The 22,158-nt window shown below is 45.1% G+C and overlaps 1 protein-coding gene across 2 annotated transcripts; it reads right to left on the minus strand.

The window, feature by feature from the left end:
* Positions 1 to 2,536: 2,536 nt before the first annotated feature.
* On the minus strand, positions 2,537 to 21,750 carry SERPINA6 (serpin family A member 6). 2 transcript variants are annotated; one of them, XM_019642507.1, is made up of 5 exons: positions 21,623 to 21,750; positions 15,693 to 16,327; positions 9,008 to 9,278; positions 6,490 to 6,637; positions 2,537 to 2,677 (listed from the first exon to the last, which is right to left on the minus strand). In XM_019642507.1, the coding sequence occupies exons 2-5, from the start codon at positions 16,306 to 16,308 to the stop codon at positions 2,636 to 2,638; spliced, it is 1,077 nt and encodes a 358-aa protein (XP_019498052.1). In that variant the 5' UTR covers positions 16,309 to 16,327; positions 21,623 to 21,750; the 3' UTR covers positions 2,537 to 2,635. The 2 variants fall into 2 exon arrangements, with proteins under 2 accessions (XP_019498052.1, XP_019498051.1); XM_019642506.1 differs by lacking the exon at positions 2,537 to 2,677 and adding an exon at positions 4,297 to 5,057.
* Positions 21,751 to 22,158: the final 408 nt, after the last annotated feature.

A 22,158-nucleotide genomic window follows, 5' to 3' on the forward strand; every position in this document is an offset into this window, starting at 1 on the left:
GCTCTGTGGAGAAGCTCTACCTTAAGAGGTCCCAGTACAAACAGCAAGGAGGGGCCTGGGCTTCGCTAGGACAGCACCGGAGCCCCCTTGGCCTGCCATCCCTGTGTCCTGCAGCTGAGGGGCAGCACCTCAGATGGGGGAGGTGGGGCTGCTTCCTGCAGGTTGGGGGCGCAGAGCCTTTGCCAAATGTCTGCGAGGACACAGGTGTGTGAATGCTGTGAGGCACGGCAGTGGTCACGGGGCTTCAGAAGTGACATAAACGTCATCGAGGTGCATTTGACCATCTGGAAGACTTAAACCTGCTGCCATTCAGAAATGGATCTTTATAAGGAAGGCAGCAGAATGTACTGGAAAGAGTGTGTACATCAGACGCCTCTGGGCTCGAATCCCAAGTCCTCCAAATTCCGAGCCGCCGGACCTTGGGCGTGTAACCCAGCCTCTCTGAGCTTGCATCCCCCTCTGTAAAATAGCCAGAGCCCATGCAAATCTCAGCAGCGCCCAGGAAGCAGGAAGGAGATGGAGAGCGTCGTTCCGAAGGCCGTGGGCCCTGGGCTCAGGAAGTGTGGCTCAGAAGGTCTCTCCCTTCAGCGCGGACACCAGTTCCGCCCTGCTCCCTGCACCTCACACTCAGTGCCGACCACTGTAGCTTGAGCTCTTTCGCCAGCTGGGTGACCAGAACAGCTCCTTACCCTCCCTTTGCCTCTGTTTCCTGATCTGGAGAATGGGGCTGCCAAGCCTGCGTGGTTAGGACTGTTGTGCGGATGAAATGAGGTTGTGCCTGTAAAGAGCTTGGTACCTGGCAGGACGTGCTCACAAATGGTACTCGTTGTATAATTTTGGAGCAGAGTGCACCTCAGCGGTAAGCCCAGTACCCTGATTTGGACGTTACACAGGAGGAGATGCAGACCCACGGCCATGAAGGCCTTTCCTGCCAGTGTTGGAGCCAGAACAGACTCGGGCCACCTGACTTCTGGTTTGCTCTGGATTTCAGCTTATCACCCACGTTGGCAGAGAAAGGTTGGGAAAGATCTGACAGGAAGGCCTCTGGTGACCGGAGTAAACTCAGAGGAGACAGAACAGTCCTTCCTGGAACTCCCCACAGGCGGGAACCCTAGCTTCCCAGCAGCGCACGCACACACGTGCAAACCGTGTATGCACGCACACATCTCTCTCTTCTTGACTCCTTTCTGTCTGGTTATATAACCTTTCCTCATTTTCCTTTTGTGCTGCTGTCATCCTTTATTTATTTCAGCTTTTAATTTAAAATTTTGATTTTGAAATAACTCCAAACAAGGTAATGTTACAATAATAGTTACAAAAAAAACCCCTCTTATAACCCTTTATCCAGATTCACCAATTTTTAAACACTTTTCACATCCGTATTACAATTCCCTTCTCTCTATACACATTTATATCTGCATGCCCCGCCACACATTGTCTTATTCTGAATCACTAGAAATGATTAAGTAGTCCCGAGAACAAGAATCTTCTCTTACGTAAGCAGTATCAAATAATCAAACCCAAGAAATTTAATTCTGTTACAATGCCTGAGCTACAATCATATTCCAATTTTGTCAAGTGGCCCAGTGACGTCTTTTGTGGCATTCTCATAGTCAGTATATAGGACCCGGTCCAGGGCCATCTATTGCATTTAGTCTCTTCGAATCTTGGGCAGTTCTTCAGCCCTTCCTTTGTCTTTTATTATGTTGACATTTTGAAAAGTTGAGGCCAACTATTTTATGTAGTCTCAATTTGGGTTGTTCTGACATAGCCCATGATTGGCCTGAGATTATACATTTTTGGCAGGAATAGAAACAAATATTGGGACCATCTCGGAGTATCACCTCCCAAGTCCCCTGATGTCTGTTTGTCCCTAATTGGTGATGTTAATTTTAATGACTTAAGGGGATATATTGTTTCTCCAATATATAGCTGCCATTTCTTCTTTTTAGTTAGTACTTCATGAGGAGATACTTTGCGATAAATTTAAATACCCTGCTTTTCATCAAACTCTTCATGCTCCCAGATTTAGCATCCATTGAATACTCTGCCCTGAATCAGTTCTTAGTATGATAGTCTAAATCCACTATTCCTTTCACGTTTATTAGCATTATCAGTATGGATTCGTGAACGCTTAATTTTATTCAGTGCATTTAATCCATTACTTTTCTTATTATATTATGCATCTGTGAGTATGCATTTATTTATTTAGGTGTTCAAATTGTGCCAGGCATGTATGTGTATATATATGTTAGAAATGCACTAGAAACCATGAGTTTATACCTGCAGTTCACATCCTACTCCACAGGACTCTTCCTTGCTTTCTCCATTCTATATATGCATCTCTCTTCATGCTCAATCCTACAAAACACATACAGTAGTCCCTCCCTATCCATGGTGGATACATTCCAAGACATCCAGTGGTTACCTGAAACTGTGGATAGTACCAAACCCTATATATACTATGTTTTTTCCAAAACATTCGTATCTATGATAAAGTTTAATTTATAAATTAGGCACAGTGAGAGATGAACAACAATAACTAATAATAAAATAGAGCAATTATAACAACATACCAGAGTAAAAGTAACGTGAATGTGGCTTCTCTCAAAATATCTTGTCGTGTGCACCATGCTCACCCTTCTACTCCGTGTGATGATGTCAGATGATACAATGCCTACGTGAGGAGATGAAGTCGTGTGAAATTTTCCATGTAATATTTTTGGACTGCAGTTGAAAACTGCGGAAAGTGAAGCCAGGGACTACTGTAAATATTGTCACATTTGCTATACCCGTTCCAATATGAAAAACAAACCTGGAAAGAAGGCTTCTTGTTTATGGTATGAGGGATGGGTCTAATTTTATACTTTTTTTTCTTAAAAAAAAGGCTATCCAATTGTCTCAATACCATTTATTTAAAAGTCCTTCTTGATTCAATATCAAATTTCCATTTGTACTTGAATCTATTTCCAGACATTCTAACCTATTTCACCAGTCTGCCTATTAATGTGCCAGTACCACAGATTTGATTAGAGAATCTGTGTTATATGCTTGTTCAGGTTAGTCCTCTATTCCCCCTCCCCCACCCTTCATATCTCTTCCTCTTCAGTCTTTTTCTTGATATTCTTTTTTTGTTTTATCTTAGCTGAGCCATCTTGCTGCCTGTTGGCAGCTCAGCGGCAGCTCAGCTCAGTCCGGGAATCAAACCAGTGACCCTGTTGCTCAGAGCTCTCACACTTGAGTGAGCTCTTAACCAACTGAGCCACTCGGCTGGCCCTTCCTTGATATCCTTGCATGTTTATTTTTCTATATGAGCTTTGGTATCATTTTGTCTATCTCCAGAAAAAAATTATTATTTTTATTGCAATACCACTAAATTGTCCAATTAACTTAGGGAAATGACTAGATGATTTTGAGGCATCTTACTCAAGAAGAAATATCCATTTGTTCGAGTCTAATTTTGCATCTTTAATGCATATTTTATAATTTTATAAAAATAGATTCTGCACATTTCTTATTTATTTCTAAGTGTTGTATCTTTTTCGGCCGCTATTGGGTTTTTGTATGTTAATTGTATATCCTGATATGCTGAATTCTTTCATCGTTTGAGTTTGTTTTATCATTGGTTTGCCAGGGCTATACAGGTGTATTACATGTCATCTGCAAGTAGAGATAGTTTTACTTCATTCTTTCTGATTCTATGCCTCTGCTTTCTCTTTTCTAATTGCATTGTCTGATATCTCCAGGACAGTGTAAAATGGTGACAGATATAATGAGCAGCCTCGTCTTGTTCTCAACCTCAGAGTTTTCTTAGTAAGATAATGGCTTTAGGATTAAAATATATATATATGAAAGGTATAAATAGTATATTTTAAAGAAGTATCCTTCAGTTCTTATTATTCAAGATATATGCCTATCCATCCATCTATTTATCTATCATCTATCTATCTATCTATCTATCTATCATCATCATCTAATCTATCTATATCTGTCTGTCCATCCATCTGGTTCTTTATCTCATTTAATGCTTTTTGCCCTTAACCAGGAGAGTAAGGCCTCTTCCTCCTGCAATATTGTTCTAGCGCCCTCTTTTGACAAAGTTTAGCATCATGCCCCGCTGACAAAGCAAAAAATAATTAAGAGGTCCAGATCATTTTTGCAGAGCAGCAGTGAAGGGAGGTTTTGGAGTTGAGAAGCAATACATTTATATATTTTTCTGCTTTAAGCAGTTAATTGTATTTTGAAGCTATTTTTTTAAATATTTTATATTTATCCACATATTTACCCTTTCCAGTGCTCTTCGTTCTTTCGTGGAGGTCCACGTTTCCCTCTAGAATCATCTTGTTTCTGCCTAAAAATTTCTTTAGTGAAGATGATAAACTTTCTCAGCTCTTGTTTGTCTGAACAGAAATCTTTATCTCGCCTTAATTTTTGAAGATTTGTTTTTGCTTTTTGAAAGATATTGCGACATTTCCCCTCTAGCGCTTTAAAGATGTCTTTCTGTTGTGCTTTTGACTTATTTGATTTCCTTTTTGTAAGTTTTTATTTAGAAATAATTTCAAACACGCAAAATTTTCCAAAAATAATAGTGTTTTCACATACCCTTCACCCAGCTTCCATATATTACATGACCATAGTACAATGATCAAAACCAGAAAATTACATTGGTACTCTATTATATGGATATTATTCAAATTGTATCAGTTGTCCCACCTTTCTCCCTCAACACACTGTCATCAGTCACAGTGACAGTTATTTATTGCAGAGGAGAACCTGGAGAAGAGTGGGGGAACACTCCCACTCTCCAGATCATTTCTGTGGGTCCCTGGTCGAAAGTCAGATGGCGCTATGGCTCCTGGGAGGGTGGCTCCTTAGGTCGGATTCACAACCTTGACCAGGAAAAGGCTGCTCCACGTGAAGTTGTCGAAGATCATGACAATGAAGGGCCGGTTGAACTGGATGGTGAGAGGCTCAGACGTCACGTTTCGGGGGACTGCAGTCGGGGCGGCTGTCATCACACCCTTCTCATCAAGCTGCAGCATGGCCTCATGGACCACCTGTTGGGATGGACCGAAGGTGGTGGTCGGTCGAGCACCTGCTGTGTGTTGGGCGCTCTCCACGCCTGGTTGCGTGGGCTTCTCTCACCCTGCGTTTTATGGATGGTGAGTCTGAGGCTCAAAGGTCACTTGCTGGCTCCTTATCCAAGTGGCAGCCCCAGGACTGGAGCTGTGGTCTGTCCACCTGCATAACCTGGGCTGCACCTAGACTTCCTCCTTAGAAAGCGTGTAGATAGAACCCACCACATGGAGGCTAAGGGTGTCGTGGTTCAACCTGGACTTAGTAGAGGGCACCCTCGCTCCCATGGCACTCCACTAGGTAAACACTAGGGTTCAATTTAGTAAGCTCATGCTTACTCTGTATGGAAAAGGGTAACCTCTGACTGCTGAAATACCCCTTGTGATGGAAACTAGAAGGAATTCCGAAACTGGCAAAATGCTTGAGTAGCTTGTATCAAAAGCCTCCAACAGATCAGAACTGGCTAATGAAACCACCACGCCCTGTGGTTAGTAACCACTCTCACTGGCTGCCCAGCAAGGTGTTGGAGGCTCTGAGCGGCTCTGCATATGACACATGTGGCCAGGAAGAAGCTGAGCTGGGGGAGCAACTCCTGCAGTGTGTGTCTTGGGAAGTGAGGCTTTGAGTGGAACAGACCCTAGGTCAAATGTCAGGCTGCTGTTGACTGACACTGTGGCCATGGCGAGTTGTTTGCCCTCCCTGAGCCAGTTGGGATAATACCCACCATATGAGGAGGTAGGTGTTTGACTCAGTCCTTCACACACCATGCATTTTATTGAGCACATACTGTGTGCCAGACACCACCGTAGTCAAACTCTGTGTGCTTGAGTGAGGGGGCTGCTGCCACTACAAGTTTCCCCTGTTTCTTGTCTTGTTTTGTCACCACAGGACTGTAAGGCCCTGTGAGGTCAGGGCCACGTTGAAGTAATGGAGGCATTGCCCAGTGTGTACCACAGTTTGGGGGCACACAGTAGATGTTCAATAAATATTTTCTGAATGAATGGATGGATGAATAACAGACCATAAAACTGAAAGATGAAGATAATGAATGTCATTGGGTAGAAGTTTCAGAGTGATCTCATTTAGACAGTTCCCATTTTCCAGGTTCCTTTTTGCTGGGGGTCTCTCACAGGCCTGCTATGACGACTTCATTTTGCACAGTGCCTCCTCCGTGTGGCCTGGCAGAATGGGTAGCTGCCCAGGCTATGACCCTCCTTGGTCACTGGCTTCCTGTGTGACCTTGAGGACAGCACATTTTCTTGCTGAGCCTCCGCTGAGCCCATTGTAAAACTAGGGGCTTTGCTGAGACCTGAGGCTCTCAGCCTGGGGCCTACTCATGAGTGGGTTCCATGTTATTATTATTTATATTATGAATTTTTTGGGGAAAAAAAGATAGGGCCTAGAGACACTTACCTTCGATACTTTTAGCTGGACCCCTTGGGCGATGCCTGAGAAATTTGCCTGGTTGTAGAGCAAGTCTGCAATGCTCATGTCCTCCAGGAGGCTCCCAATGTCATAGGCTCTGGAGATGGAGACCTTCGGGATGTACAAGTCCACGTGGCTGCTCGGGGGTAAGCAGACATGATTACACCTTCCCACCAGCCAGCCAGACTCCATTTCCTCTGCGATCCCTACAGATCCTGCTTCCCGGCTAGACATGCATTTTGGGGACGGGGAAGGGACAAGGACAGGGCAGGATCTGCCCCTCCCTTCACCACACAGGCAGCTTCCCCTTTGGATCTATGAATGGCAAAATCTTTTCTTCTCAGCTCTTTTTTTTTTTTTTGTGCACTGTTCCCGGAAGTACTGCAATACTGGATCGATGTGCGGAGTGGACAGAGCAAGCTCCTATTCCATCTCCCAACTCCGAAAGTCCACTTAATATATTGTCCTCGGATAGAGGACGTATCAAATAATAAACTGATAAGAACAGATACTACACGTGATCTTAGCCAAAAGGCCGAGAAGCGATTCTTCTCAGCTCTTTTTTTTTGAGCTGATTCCACCTGTGATACCGCTGGACCACTGGAGAGTGAAGAAAAGGGTCTCTAAAGAAGCCTTGTGGCCCCCAAGTACCCCCGCAGATACGGAGGAGTGGAAGGAGCACCCGCTGGGAGCAAGGGTCTCGGCCACCGTGGTGCTACTGATGCTGAGTGACATGGCCAAGGCCCGCCCCTCCCCCTGCGTGTCCTCATCTCCACAGCAGGACAGTGCAGAGCAACTGTGGGGAACTGTCAGGACCCTTCTGTGATAAAGCTCTCAGATTGATTCTGCAAGAATTTGATGACTCGGCCTGCAATTCCCACTGGATAAAGCAGGTGGGGTTTCTAGAAAGGTAAGTGGAATCTTGCTGGGGGTGGGGCATGCACCTGGACTTTTTAATATAACAAGACATTAGTTTCATTTAAAAATCTCTTCTTTTTCTAGAGGGAGAGAAGATGGGGGGCAGCCCTGGAGACTGGCAAGCTGCCAAGATGAACTTTAAGACGTATTTATTGTTCAAGGGGAACTGAGGAGGAATTGAAGGTGGGTGGATGTGCAAATTCTCCTCTCGATGGGGAAATAGCAACAGAAAGTAAGGGACACGGACCTCCACCAAGCACCTGGGGGACCAGCTTTACTTTCTGGATCTCATCTGGTCTGCACACACTCACACAACCCTCTCAAGTCAGAGTCAACGTCTTCAATGTCCAGGTTGAGAGACTGATACCCAGGAGAGGCCGAGGAATCCCCCCCAGTCACACCACAGGAATGCAGAGAGATGTGAAGATACCAGGACTAGTTGCCTCAAAGCCTCATCACTTCACCCTTGGAGAGCAGCCCACACAACACAGCACAGAAGGTTTGGCCATAGAACCAGGGGACAGAGAGAGGGTAAACGCTCTGTGAGTGGGGCAGAGGCCTCCCGTGGCATGTGGGGTATAAACGGGACCTGAAGGACGCAGATTTGGGTGCACTGGACAACATAGTGGGGTGAGGCTGGGCGGGGGGAGAAGGGAGAAGGGGTGACACAACATGGAGGTGAGGAACCATGGGGTCTGCCTTCTGGCACTTGGTGGAGACCATTTGCATTGAGTAGAGGATTCATGCTCAATCACATATGAGGGCTAATGGTGCAAAATTTCACTTTGGATGTTTATTTTAAAAACATATTTAGAAGGAAATGGCACATGTTATTCATTAATGGTAGGCCAAAGCAGTTTAGTGAAGAGATTATTTTTGGTGTAAAGAGAAAGTTATTCGCCTCATTTGCAACACACTAGGGTCCAGAATTTGTTAGAATCATGGTGCATTATTAGCACCTGCTGGCACTGTGCCTGAAGGAGAGGTTCCCGCTGTGCGGTGGAGGTGACATGGGGATGGGACACTTGAAATGGTGAAGAGCTGGCAAATGGACCCCTACCCTTCCCCAAACGCAGGCTCACATGTACCCCACCCTCTAGCCCCCACTCACACACACTCAAGGGCTGGTAAGTTTGTTCCAGGACTCTAAGGAGGCCTTCTGTGTCCCCCACATAGCCATAGGGGATCCCTCTGAATCACAAGGCTCATCACACCCCTCTTCCATGCAGGAGTGGGGTCAAACTCCCAGGCACCACCACGTCCACTCACAGAGCTGGATGAACCTCCCTAAAAGCACCGGCACCGAGCAGTGGAGGGTATCATTCAAAGTAAAAATAACTCAAAACCATAGAGCTCAAAACCTACATACATGATAAAGTAGAAGAGCTTCTTTCTAGATTTTCTGCTTGCAAATTCTTAGATTGCTAACTTCATTCGGGCAGGATTTTTCTCATTCCTTGCTGCTGCAATGAGAACTTTGAGGCGAGTCTGGGGGGAAAAAGGACACCCAGGTAGACCCCTGTCCCACCCGCCCCACTCTCTGGGCACAGATCCTGTGCAGAAGTCAATAGTCAGCAGGAGGGCTTACCCACTGGTCAGGGAGTCAGACCACCTCTGAATGGTGTTCCGGTTCAGGGCATTGATGACCGTGTCCACCTTCCCCTTGTCCGGAAGGATGAAGAAGACGGTCCCATTGCCCATGTAGTCCAGCTGCACCAGCTGGCAGGGGAGCACCTGGTCGTTGAGGTGCTTGATCTCACTGGACTGAAACATCATGGGCACCTTCACGAGGGTCGTCTCGTTCACATAGAAGTTGTCCTCCCTGGTGCTTTCCTGGTCGAAGGGATGTGCCCATGTGCCTGGGGAGAGGAGGGTGAGGGAGGGCAGGAGACAGGTCTCTGAAAGCAGGAGCTGGGGTGGCAGCCAAGCGCCAGGGGTAACTGCTAAGCAAGTTAAACAGCAGCCTCCCTCATCCGGGAAGGTCCCCACCAGTTTCCTGGTAACGTGAAATTCCCAGAGTTTTAAAGCCTGGTCCATCCTCCACTTCTTGGCGTGGATTTCAGATTAGCTCTGTTTCTGAGATTTGCCTCTAAAAATGGAAGGAGGGCATGGATGAGAGAATGCTGACCTTAGGATCTGGGGTAGGATTCAGTAAACCAGACTGCCTCGTCAACCTGCCCTGGGGTGTATCCTGGATTGGAGGGCTCAGGAAGTGGTGCTGAATTCCAGGTCAGGGTCAGGGCAGGTTTGGAGGAATGGACCATTCATTCCATTCTCCACCCCTTGATGTCCTAGCCACAGAAGCCCAGCAGGCAGCCTGACTGTCCAGTTGATTGTATCCATTCTCCTGCGGGAGACTCCTGACCTCCCTCATGGCCCTGAGAGCTACACCACATTTCCTGGGAGCAGAGTCAGGGTGAGAAGATTCCTTCAAGGTCACAGGCTCCCACCCCCAGCTGGACTCAAATCCCCTCCACTACGTCCACAGTATCATCACACAGCCTGTTTGCTTGTCTGGTGATGGGCAACTTACTCCCTTCACAGATGGGACTTTCCACTACTGGTCAACTCTGATCGAAAGAAAATTGCTCCTGAGAGCAAAGCCTGCCTGATTGTAATGCTTGGCTGCTGAACCTCTTTGGCCCTTCTGAGCTTATTCCAAACAACTGAGTCGTCTCACAGGTGACAGACTTTTGGATATTTAAAGACATGGGCTGAATCTGAGCAGGTTAAGTCTCTAGATCAGTGGTTCTCAAACTGTGGGTCATTCGACCCCCAAACTTTGGGGGTCGAATGACCCTTTCACAGGGGTCGCCTAAGATCATCGGAAAACAAAAAGATATTTACATTACGATTCATAACAGTAGCAAAATTACAGTTATAGAGTAGCAATGAAAATAATTTTATGGTTGGGGGTCACCACAACATGAGGAACTGTATTAAGGGTTCACGGCATTAGGAAGGTTGAGAACCGCTGCTCTAGATTAAGTCTCCTGGGGTCTGGAGATGACTGAGGACGCTGAGTCCAGGGGATCCCAGGTGTCCTGGCTGCCCTCGACCCCAAGTCCAAAAGCCCTTGTGAGGTTACTGTTTCCCAACTGAGGCTTCCTGAAGGTGGCCACAGCATAGCTTCAGGGAGAACCTTCTCCATCCCACCACCTGTGGGATCTATGGATTATGAGGCCAAAACTCTTGGTTCTGAGCCGACTTCAACGCCCCCTATAAAGGCCACTAGTGGACACAACAGGGAGAGGCTGGAGGATTTAGGGAAAAGGGCTGTGGGTGCAGAGCCTGGAGACCCGGGGGCTGTTCCTGCTCCATCCCTAGAGACCAAGTGTGAACTCCCCGTCTGTCTGTCTCACAGCAGGTGAGATAATTTGATGATTCTTGAACCATCCTCCAAAGGAACTGACGGGGCTGGTGTTCTGTGGCTAATTTGTGCAATTCACAGGAAAAAAAAATGTGGGTTAAATGCTTTTCAGTGTCAGGTTTTCATCCTTAAGTTTGCTGTTTTTGAGGAAGGGGAACAGCCAAGTTGTCCTTCAATCTTAGTTGTGGAGGGCATAGCTAGCTCAGCTCCAAGTCCAGTCGCCAGTTGCCATCCAGCTGCCCGTCGGCAGCTTGCTGCTGCTCAGCTCAAGGTGCTGTGTTCAATCTTAGTTGCAGGTGGGCATAGCCACCATCCCATGCAGGAGTCAAACCAGCAACCTTGTTGTTAGGAGCACGTACTCTCAGCAGCTGAGCCATCCTGCCACCTGTTGGCAGCTCAGCTCAGGTGCAGCTCACTGGCCCATGTGGGAATCGAACCAGTGACCCTGTTGCTCAGAGCTCGCGCTCTTAACCAACTGAGCTACTTGGCCAGCCTGCTGTTTGCTTTTTACTGAGTATTCCTTTTCTAGAAACAAGAGGAACATATCCAGAATGGGGTCTAACCTCTACTTTAAGGAATTTCTTCTTCAAAATTCTTGGGCCAGGAGAACTCATGGTAAAGAAACTTAAGAACTAATGGGGTGGGGGAATTAGAGAGAACAGGCTTAGGAGGGCCCTCCCTGTACTGCGGCTTGCTGTGCTTTTCTCCCAAGGTTGTGTTGCTCAAACCTCTATGCAGCTACTATTAAGCTCTGGCCACATGCCAAGCACTATGCAAAGGCACTGGGGCCACCAAAGAGATGAGGCAGCCATGCACAAGAGTGCAAGTCCACTGGGAGAGATGGCCTGTGGAATTTGGGGGAACACCCAGAAACATTTCTGGGCAAACATTCCCAGACTCCTTGGTCCTCCCACTGTCGGTTTTAAAGAATGCTGCCTTTTGTACGGAAACACAGAAGACCTCAATTAGCCAAATCAATCTTGAAAAAGAAGAACAAAACTGGAGGCATAACTCTTCCTAATTTCAAACTATATTATACAGCTATAATAACCAAAACAGTATGGTACTGGCATGAAAACAGACACATAGACCAATGGAGTCCTGACTGAAAGATCAGAAATAAACCCTTGCACATATGGTCAGCTAATATTTGACAAGGGAGCCGAGAATACTCAGTGAGGAAAAGGCAGTCTCTTCAATAAATGGTGTTGGGAAAACTAGATATTCCCATGCGAAAAAGAAAAAAGAAATTGGTCACCTATTTACAGCACTCATGAGAATTCATTCAAACTGGATTAAAGGCTTAAAAATAAGACACAGACGATAGTTTAGTGGTAACCAGAGGGTAAGGGGAGAGAGAGGTGGTAGATGAGGGTAAAGGGGGTCAAATATATGGTGATGGAAGGAGAACTGACTCTGGGTGGCGAGCACACAATGCGATAGATAGATGATGTATCACAGAATTGTACAACTGAAACCTATGTAACTATACTAACCATTGGTCACCCCAATAAACTTTAATTAAAAAAGAAAAGACCTGAAACCATAAAACTCCTAGAAGAAAACATAAGAAAAAGGACACTCCTTGACATTGGTCTTTGTGATGATTCTTTAGATACGACACCAAAGGCACAAGCAACAAAAGGAAAAGTAAAGAAGCTGGACCATATCCAACTAAAAAGCAAAAGTTATGATCAACAAAACGAAAAGGCAACCTACGGAAAGGAAGAAAATATTTGCAAACCATATATTGGATAAGGGGTTAATACCCAAAATATATAAGGAATTCATATTGCTCAATAGCAAAAAAACAAATAATCCAATTTAAAAAATGGGCAAAGGACTCGTGTAGGTATTGTTTCATAGAAGATATTCAAGTGTCCAATAGGTACATGAAAACGTGCTCGACGTCACTAATCATCAGGGAAATGTAAACCAAAGCTACAATGAGCTATCACCTCACACCTGTTAGAACGGCTACCATCAAAAAGGCAAGAAAAAACAAGAGTTGGTGAGGAGGTGGGGAAAAGGGGACTCTTGAGCACTGTTGGTGGGAATGTAAATTGGTGCAGCCACTATGGAAAACAGTATGGAAGGTCTTCAAAAAATTGAAAATAGAAGTATCATATGATACAGTAACTACACTGCTGGGTAGACACCCAAAGATGATGGAATCACTTTCTCAAAGAGACATCTGCACTCCCATGTTCATCGCAGCATTATTCACAGTAGCCAAGACATGGAAACAACCTACGGTATGTGTCCAACAACAGATGAATGGATAAAGAAAATTATGTATACATAATTCAGCCATTAAAGGGACACCTGGCCATTTGTGACCACATGGATGAAACTTGAGGGCACGATGCTAAGTGAAATAAGTCAGACAAAGACAAATACTGTATAACCTCACTTATATGTGGAATTTAAAAGTATAGAACTCATAGACACAGAGAGCGGAATGATGGCTGTCAGGGCAGAGGGTTGGGAGAAATAGGTGAAGGAGGTCAAAAGGTACAAACTTCCAGGTATAAGATAAGTAACTTCTGACAATGTAATGCACAGTATGGTGACTATAGTTAACACTATACACTTGAAAGTTGCTAAGAGAGCAGGTCTTAAAAATTCTTATCACACACACTCAGAGGTAACTATGTGAGGTGGTAGATGTGTTAACATACCTTATTTTGGTCATCATTTCACAATACGTACATATATCAAATCACCATATTGTGTACCTTAAACTTACACAATGATATAAGTCAACTGTATCTGAATAAAGCTGGGGATAAAAAGAAGGCTGCCTTTGATTAGTCTCTCACCCTCCCCGCCCTCCAAGGAGGGAGGCCTCTGCCAGGTGGGTTCCCAGACCTGTGCTGGCGAATGGGCAGAGAAAGGCCCAGAGGCAGGCGGAGGAGGGCTTCCCAAGATTCTAAGTCCATCAGGTAATAAAGAGCTGGGTGAGAGAAGTGGGGGACAGTTTGCTGACAGGAGGCCCTGAGTGAAAACTGGGGAGGAAAAAAAAGAGGGGGCTCATGAGGAGTCTTTGCTGGGGATTAGGTTTGTGTGATCTTTCATATTGTTGTTAAACACATGTTAAATATTGTAATTGCTTGTTTTTCTGTTTCATCTATACTTCTTTGACTATGACTGCTCAACCAAAACTGAACCACGTGGGTTCAGGGTTACAAGTTCTGATGAGATGATTGTTAACATGAGGTGTGGGAAGACTACAGAGGGTGTGTATGAGAGAGAAGCAGGGATTTCCCTGAGAGAAATCGGGGGAAGCTTCACAGAGGAGGCGGCTTTGGAGCCAAGATTTGAAAGGTGGGAAGAAATTTTAGGCAGTCAGGCAAGTTGAGGGAGGGCTCAGGGAACCTAAAGGGCATGGGCTTTGTGGCAGGAGGAATGGCCCCTGAAAGACGTCCATGTCCTGCGAATACGCTATGTTGTATAGCAAGAGGAAATTAGGTTGCTCTTCAACTAACCTTGAGATGAGATTATTCTGGGTTACCCAGGTGGGCCCAATGTAATCACAAGGGTCCTTAAAAGTGGGAGAGGAAGGCAGGAGGGTCAGAGTTAGAAAGGAGATGCGATGACTGAGGCAGATGGTGTAGCGATGCATTACTGGCTTTGAAGAGGGAAGGGGGCCATGAACCCAGGAATGCGGGCGGCTTCTAGACACTGGTGAAGGCAAGGAACGAATTCTTCCTTACAGCCTTACACCTCCAGAAGGAGCAGGCCTTGCTAACCCAGTGTGCTGCATTTTGGACTTCTGACCTCTGGGATTGTAAGGTAATAAATTTGCATTGTTTTAAGCCACCAAATTTGTGGTAATTTGTTACAGCAGCAATAGGGAACTCATACAGCCTTCTCTGGGGCAGCCATGCTCAAGGACATGAAAGGAGCTCAGTGTAGTCAGACACTGTGTGTGTGTGTGTGTGTGTGTGTGTGTGTGTGTGTGTGTGTGTAGGGAAAAGGTGGACATGAGGCTGGAAAGGACAGAGAAGCAGGTGACTCTGAGCCAAGGTTTCTCAACCTTGGGACTGTAGCCATTTGGGGGGCTGTCCGGTGCATTGTAGGGTACTTAGCTGCATCCTTGGCTTTTACCCAACAGATGCCAGTAGCACACCCTGCGCCATCCCTGGTTGTGACAACCCAAAAGATCTAAGACATTGCTAAATGTCCCTGAGGGTGGATGGGGGTTGAGGACTAAAGAGTTTCGATTTATTCTCAAGGACAATATATCCCCAAATTGTCTGATCATTAAAATGATTAGGGGAGGGCACCTTGTTAAAAATACAAATTCTAGAACTTTCCTGAGGAGGTTTTGCTTCAGTAGCTCTGGTGTGGGATCTGGAATCTATCATTTTAACAAGTCTCCTGGGTCATTTTTATGAACACGCGCTTTGGAAAACCTTGTTCCAAACTGGTGAGGAGGGTCTAATGTTTGGCATGGCGGGGACCTGGTCAGAACTGGCTGTGAGTGCTTGGGAAACATGTATACAGTGGCTTAGGGGCAGCTTGAGAGTTCCTGAGGTCTGTCTGGTTCTAGGCTGTATTTCCAGCCCCTGGGCCCAATGCCTGACTCACAGCCGGGACTCAGCCAGTCTTTGTAGACCGTGAGGTGGCCAGGCTGTTCAGGGTGACATGTTTTGGCCTCAAACCAGCTGCAGGAGCCTGGACACATCACTCAACTATTCTGGTTGTCATTTTGATCTTTTATAAGATTATATAATTCCACTTTCCTAAGAAGATTATGGTGAAGATGGAGACTCAAAGATGTGCATGTGCTTTGTAAAATGAAAGCCTTCACCTAAGAGTGTGCCCTGGATAGTGATAGCTGTTACTGTTTGTGGAAATAGCAGATGGGGTCTTGTCAGAATAGGGTGGGTAGAGGTACCTTTGAAGAAGATGTAGTTGACCAGGATAAGCATGGCTGGGCTATCCAGCTCCGAGAACAAATCCACGATCTTCCCATGAGTCTTATTCTTGATATACTCATTGATTTGTCTGCTGGCTCTGGCCAAGTCCTGGAAATCTGTAGCCAAGGCATCCAACTCATAGTAACGCTTGGTGTCTGCTGAGAATGAGTCTTGAAGCTCCAAGCTCTGGTTGATGAACAAAACGTTGCCCATGGTCATTTCTAAGCTGGTGTCTGACTCCCTGAGGAGCTGGTGGAGGTTCCAGAAACTCTGGTGGACCCCGACCTCAGATGTCTCAGTGAGGTTGAAGCCCAAGCTTTGGAGAATCTGGGTCCGTGTGTCCCCACGGGCACCCAGGGACAGCATGGCCAAGGCCATGGAAATGCTGACAGGGGAGAGGAAGACGTTCTTGCCAGGAGCTGAGGCCACTAGGTGCTTATACAGGCCAAAGGCAAAGTCAACATTGTTTGGAGCCAGGTCCCGGTGATGGTTGCTCATGCACATGCACACGTCAGCAGTGGGGTCCTGAGCCTGGACAGTCCAGAGGCCACCGGTGGACAGCCAGAGAATGCAGGTGTACAGGGCGAGCAGCATTGTTCAGGATGGCTGGGCCCTGCAAAATTAGAAACACTCATTAGATGATGTGGGAGCTCTGAGGCAGCAGGGCATGGTGGGACAGTAGGCAGAAGACCCCACTGAAGACTCCATTAAAGCCCCACTTCCTTCCTCCACATTGGACTCTGGGCCTTAATTTCCTCACCTGAAAGCATGAATTATACTTGCCATGATTTACCAAGTACCTACCAGGTGCCCAATGCTGGCCTAGATGTTTTGCCTATATTTTCTCATCTAACCTCTACTAACAAACTAATAAAGTCAACAATTATTTGGATGTTAGGTAGGCACACACAGAGTCTCAGAAAGGTTAAATACCCACCCTACCAATAGAGTCAAAGTACTGAAAGAAAAACTGTCAACCAAGAATTCTACATCTGGCAATGCTGTGGCCCTTCAAAAATGAGGGAGAAACTAAGACATGCCCAGATAAACAAAAGCTGAGGGAGTTCATTACTTCTAGACCTTCCATTGCAAGAAATTCTACAGAGAGTCCTTCTGATTGAAATGAAAGGACACGAGGGTGTAAATAGAATCTATATAAAGAAATAAAGATCTCTGGTAAAGGTAAATACATGAGCAATTATAAAAATCAGTATTATTGTAATTTTGGTTTGTAGCTCCACTTTTTTATTTTCTATATGATTTAAAAAACTAATGCATTAAAATCAATGATTAATTTATGTTTTTGGATGCACAATGAATAAAGATGTGATTTGTGACTAACTGAAAGAATGTGGGGATGAAGATAATAGGAGCAGAGTTTTTGTATGCTATTAAAGTTAAGCTGGCATAAGTTCAAATAAGAGTGTTATAAAAAATGAGAGTGTTATCACTTTAGGTTGTTAAATGTAATTTCCCTGGTAACTATAAAGAAAATAGGAAGTGAGAATGAAACTAAAATATTTTGCTGCAAAAAAAATCAACAAAACATAAAATAAGACAGGAATACAGAAAATGAGGAGGAAAAACTATTGGGTTGTCAGAAAAGTCATGATGTATTTTTTTTTGTTTTTCGTTGCAAAAATGCATCATGACTTTTCCGACAACCCAATATAAGGCATATAGAAAATAAGTAAGAAATTGGCAAAAATATGTCCCTTCTTGTAAGTAGTTACTTTAAATATAAATGGATAAAATTATGCAATCAAAAGACATAGATTGGCAGAGTGGGTTAAAAAAAAGATTATCCAACTATTCGCTGACTGTAAGAGACTCTTTTTGGATCCAAAGTAAAAAGTATGAAAATGAAAGAATAGAAAAAATAATTTCATGTAAATAGTCACCAAAAGAGGGTGGCAGTAAGGTAGCAGAAGGAAGGAAACAATGAAGATTAGAGCACAGATAAATAAAATAGAGACTAGAAAAACTAGAGAAAATCAATGAAACTAAAATATGTCTAAGCAATATCTAGTTAATATAATAATAATTAATATAATATAGTAGTCTTCTAAAAGACTAACAAAAACGATAAACCTTTAGCTAGACTGAGTAAGAAAAAAAAGAAGTCTCAACTTGCTCAAATAAAAAATGAGAGTGAAGATATTACTTGTAGTTCTACAGAAATAAGAATTATGAGAATACTATGAAAAAATTACACACCAACAAATTGGGTGACTTAGATGAAATGGGAAAATTTCTAGAAGCATAAAACATACCAAGACTGAATCACAAAGAAATAGACCTAAAGGAGTTAGGAAATAGAATCAGTAATCGAAAACCTCCCAACAAAGAAAAATCCAGGACCACATGGCTTCACTGTTGCATTCTCCTAAACATTAAAAAAAAAATCACAAATTCTCAAACTCTTCAAAAATAACTGAAGAGGGCGGGAACACTTTCTAACTCATTCATTGCCCTGATACCAGAGCCAGACAAAGACACTATAAGAAAAGAAAACTACAGATGCTATTGCTGATGAACATTGATGCAAAAGTCCTCAACAAAATACTAGCAATTATAATTTAGCAGCATATTAAAAGGATGACACACCATGACCAAGTGGGATTTATTCCTGTAATACAAGGATGGTTCCATGTCAGTGTAATACATTCATTACATTAACAGAATGAAGGAAAAACCATATGATCATCTCAACTGATGCAGAAAAAGCATTTAGCATAATTCAGCATACCCTTTCCTGATAATAGTACTCAAGAAAGTATTGTAGGAATAGAAGGAAACGACCTCAACATAATAAAGGCCATATATGAAAAGCCCACAGCAGACATCATACTCAATGGTGAAAGATGGAAATCTTTTCATCTAAGGTTTGGAACAAGACAGGATGCCTGCTGTTGCCTCTTATTTAACGTAGTACTTGAAGTTCTAGTCACAGGAAAAAAAAAGGCATTCAAAATGGAAAGGAAAAAGTAAAATTACCTCTGTTTACAGGTGATTTTATATGCAGAAAACCCTAAAGATTTCACTCCCCCCCCATACACACAAACTGTTAGAATGAATAAACGAATTTAGCAAAGTAGCAGAATTAAAAGTCAACAAACACCCCAAAATCAGTTCTGTTTCCATATACTAACAATGAACAATCTGAAAAGGAAATTAAGAAAATGGCTTCATTTACAAAAGCACCGAAAAGAATAAAATACTTAGGAGTGGACTTAACCAAGGAAAGATTAACATACTGAAAACTAAAAACAAACAAACAAACAAACAAAAACATTGCTGGAAGAAATTAAAGAAGATATAAATAAGTGGAAAGACATCCTGTGTTCATGTACTGGAGGACTTAATATTATTAAGATGTTACTACTACCTAAAGACATCTATGGATTCAATGCAATCTTTATCAAAATCTCAATGATGTATTGGGCAGAAATAGAAAGAGCCATCCTAAAATTCATATAGAATCTCAAGGGACCCTGAATAACCAAAACAGTCTTGAGAAAGAAGAATAAAGTTGGAGGTCTCACGCTTCCTGATTTCCACATGTACAAAGCCACAATAATCAAATCAAGTGTGGTACTGACATAAATTAAATAGATTCCATTAAGAAATATTTGGTGAGAGCAACTGAAAAAGAATGCAGCCAAGGTCAGAATCCATAAGTGGATGTTCTGTCTGCAAGGCCAATGGTCCAAAGCCCTGTGCTTTATGGAGCTGCCTACATGCCAGTAAAGAAGGGGTGCTTATAGGAGACGCAGGTCTCCTCCTACTGCCCCACTTATGGGCCCAGCCGTTCTGGGAGGGGCCAGGAACTCACAGTGAAACCAGTGTCCCCAGGAGAATGTGATGCATTTAGAGTGTGGCCACCTCTGGTGTGAACATGCTCCGAAACCAGAACCTTCCCATGAGACCCGTGCAAACATCCCTCTGACCTCCCTAAATTCTCTTCCAACCCTCCCCAGGTGCCTTTCTCCATGGGGTGGAAAGACAATTCCTGCTGAAATTCCCACCTTTGCATTCTGCTGCTCTGCTTCTATAGCGACCCAATCACGCTGCCCTCTCTCTCCCCAGCTGCCTGTCTTTATAGATGATTCTGTCGTTTTCCTGGTTTTCATGGCAGACCAAGGTGGATTAGGATCTCGGCATTGCTAGTTATGAACTAGGTGACATGGCTGGACTATTTAAACCGTATGTCAGTTTCCTTAGTCTAAAATACATACTAATACCTACCCTGGGCCGTGCCCATTTGATCTTCTAATTTTCTGGTGTTTGCCTCCTCTCCTTCAGTCCCTGTACACAGCCCAAGCTTGGGGCTCATCATCTCTCCCACGATTAACAGTCACCCCCTACTTGGGCCCCTTGCCTTCTGCTTAGCTCCCTCCAATCCTTTCTCCCCTAAAATTCAAGCTGATTGGCGCTCTCCTGAAAACCTTTCAGTGCCTCCATTGCTCCCACGTGGGGTTGATCCTCACTAAGGTGGCCCACCCACAGTGTCCTCATGACCTCATCCCTGGTGACAGCCCTGACCCCAGCCTCAAATGTCACCCCTTGAAGTCTCAGCCACAGAACACTGGCTATCTCAGGGGCTTCCTCCCAGCACATCCCAGATTTTCATCCCCCTGCTGGGCTCAGGGCTGGCAAGGTCATTTCAGCTCCCCAATGTTTGCAGAGCTGGCACTGACCTGGGAGCTGGGCACAGAGGGGACCTGCCTACTCTTGCCCCGTGTGGCTCCACTCTGTAGGCCCATCCCCTCCCTGCTTTGCCTGGCACGCTGCCTCTTGTCCTTTGGTACTCTGGTCCCAGGTGTCCTCATCCAGGAAGCCCTTCCTCTGTGCTTCTCTCTGTCACGGCCCCTATCACATTGCAGTGCAATCTTGGCTTTAGCCCTGGTCACCTCCACACCTACCTTTGACCCTCTCTTGGGCAAGGACCCCATACACTGTGAAGCCTGGGGTGGGATGGGCTTGCCCCCAACACAAGTTCCTCCTGCTTCCCTTCTCTCCCTGCTCTCGATTTCCCACTCCACCCCCTCCTGTGTTCATCCTCCAAGATGGGTGAAAACGCTGCAATATGGTTGGGATGATCGTCAGCCCCGTTGTCAGTGTTTTCTTGTGTGGCCTCACTTAATGGGTCATCCTGGGCCTATGGTGCCGATGAGAAAACTGAGACCCAGGGAGTTAGAGCTGAAATCCCGAGCTGTGTGGCCTGACTTCACAGCCTGTGCCATGCCATTTTGCCTTTCGCTATAGAAAGCAAAATGACAAAGTAAAACGGCTCTCTGAAAAGTACCCAGCAATGTACAAATGTAGTGTTAATATTGTTGATGAGTTTCATTTCATGTATGTCCTCCTTGTTCCTCAATTCTGTGTTCTTTATTTTCACAAATGCACCTGTGGGCCAGGTACAGTCATGGGCCCTTTGCATGGAAACATGTGGTATAAATGCAGGCAGTTCCGCTGGATCTGCAGCACCCTTGCCCCAGGTCACCAAGCCAGGAGGTGTGTGCGACTCTGTAGAATGCGCAATCTGCTCTGTGCCAGTCGGGTGCCCTCTTGCTCCCACCCTGCGTCCCCAACAGGGTGCTGCCTTGCATTGATCCATCTGGTCTCTGGGGCTGTTACGCTGTTTGGCTGGGCTTTGGAGTCCCGGTGGTGTGATGGATGGGGACAGCTCTTAGCTGTGTCAACCCCTGCAAGGCAGGAGGAAATCAACCCCCACAGGGGCGACCCACAGACTCTGGGAACCCTTCCAGGGCTGCCTCCTATTCCTGCTGGCTGTTCTGATGTTCAATGCCCCATTTAAAAAAAAATCAAATAAACAAGTTGCAGCCATCGTGTTCTGCAGGCCTGGCCGGAGCTGGAGGATGGAATGTCCTCAGGTGTTACTCACGGTCTGCAGAGAGCTGAGGCTGCAACTGCTGGCTGGGTCCTGCTGTCCTGGGTCCTCGTGTGTGTACAGTAAGCCAGCGGAGCAGCAGCTGCTGCTAAATCTTGTTTGCCAGCTTCCCTGCTGGTTAATGGTTAGAGGGGGGCCAGTGGCTTTCATCATCGGTGGTCCCCTCCCCTCAGCCACTAGCCAATGGGAGGCTTTTCCAGGAAATCTGAGTAAACACAGCAATGCTCCAAATTAACTTTGGATTCAATTCCCTGAAGTTTTACTTTTAAATATAAAAATGTGGTTAGTGTTGCATCAATGTCTGTGGTTGCCCAGTGGCAGCTGGTACAGAAGCCACAGCACCCTTAATTAGCATGATGGCACTAACACCCTTGAAGCACCAGGTGCTAACCGCAGGCTAATGATGAGTCTGGCGTGGTCCTGCCTTTAAGGGGCTCTCATTCTGGTAAGAGAGACAAACGTGAAATCAAAGCAGCCACATGCTTCCCATGGGTTATCTCATTAAATCTCCACAACGACTCTATGAATGG

The sequence above is a fragment of the Hipposideros armiger genome, unplaced genomic scaffold (assembly GCF_001890085.2).
Source record: "Hipposideros armiger isolate ML-2016 unplaced genomic scaffold, ASM189008v1 scaffold_69, whole genome shotgun sequence".
In the NCBI taxonomy this organism is placed as follows: Eukaryota; Metazoa; Chordata; class Mammalia; order Chiroptera; family Hipposideridae; genus Hipposideros; species Hipposideros armiger.

What these genes read in the sequence shown, in the direction of transcription:
- SERPINA6 (XM_019642506.1), bottom strand. Translation starts at nt 16,308, where the DNA reads ATGCTGCTCGCCCTGTACACCTGCATTCTCTGGCTGTCCACCGGTGGC. An exon ending in CAACTACATCTTCTTCAAAG is followed by an intron (nt 9,279 to 15,692) that starts GTACCTCTACCC and finishes TCCTCTCCCCAG; the next exon opens with GCACATGGGCACATCCCTTC. An exon ending in TCTGACTCCCTGACCAGTGG is followed by an intron (nt 6,638 to 9,007) that starts GTAAGCCCTCCT and finishes ACCCCCGAGCAG; the next exon opens with CCACGTGGACTTGTACATCC.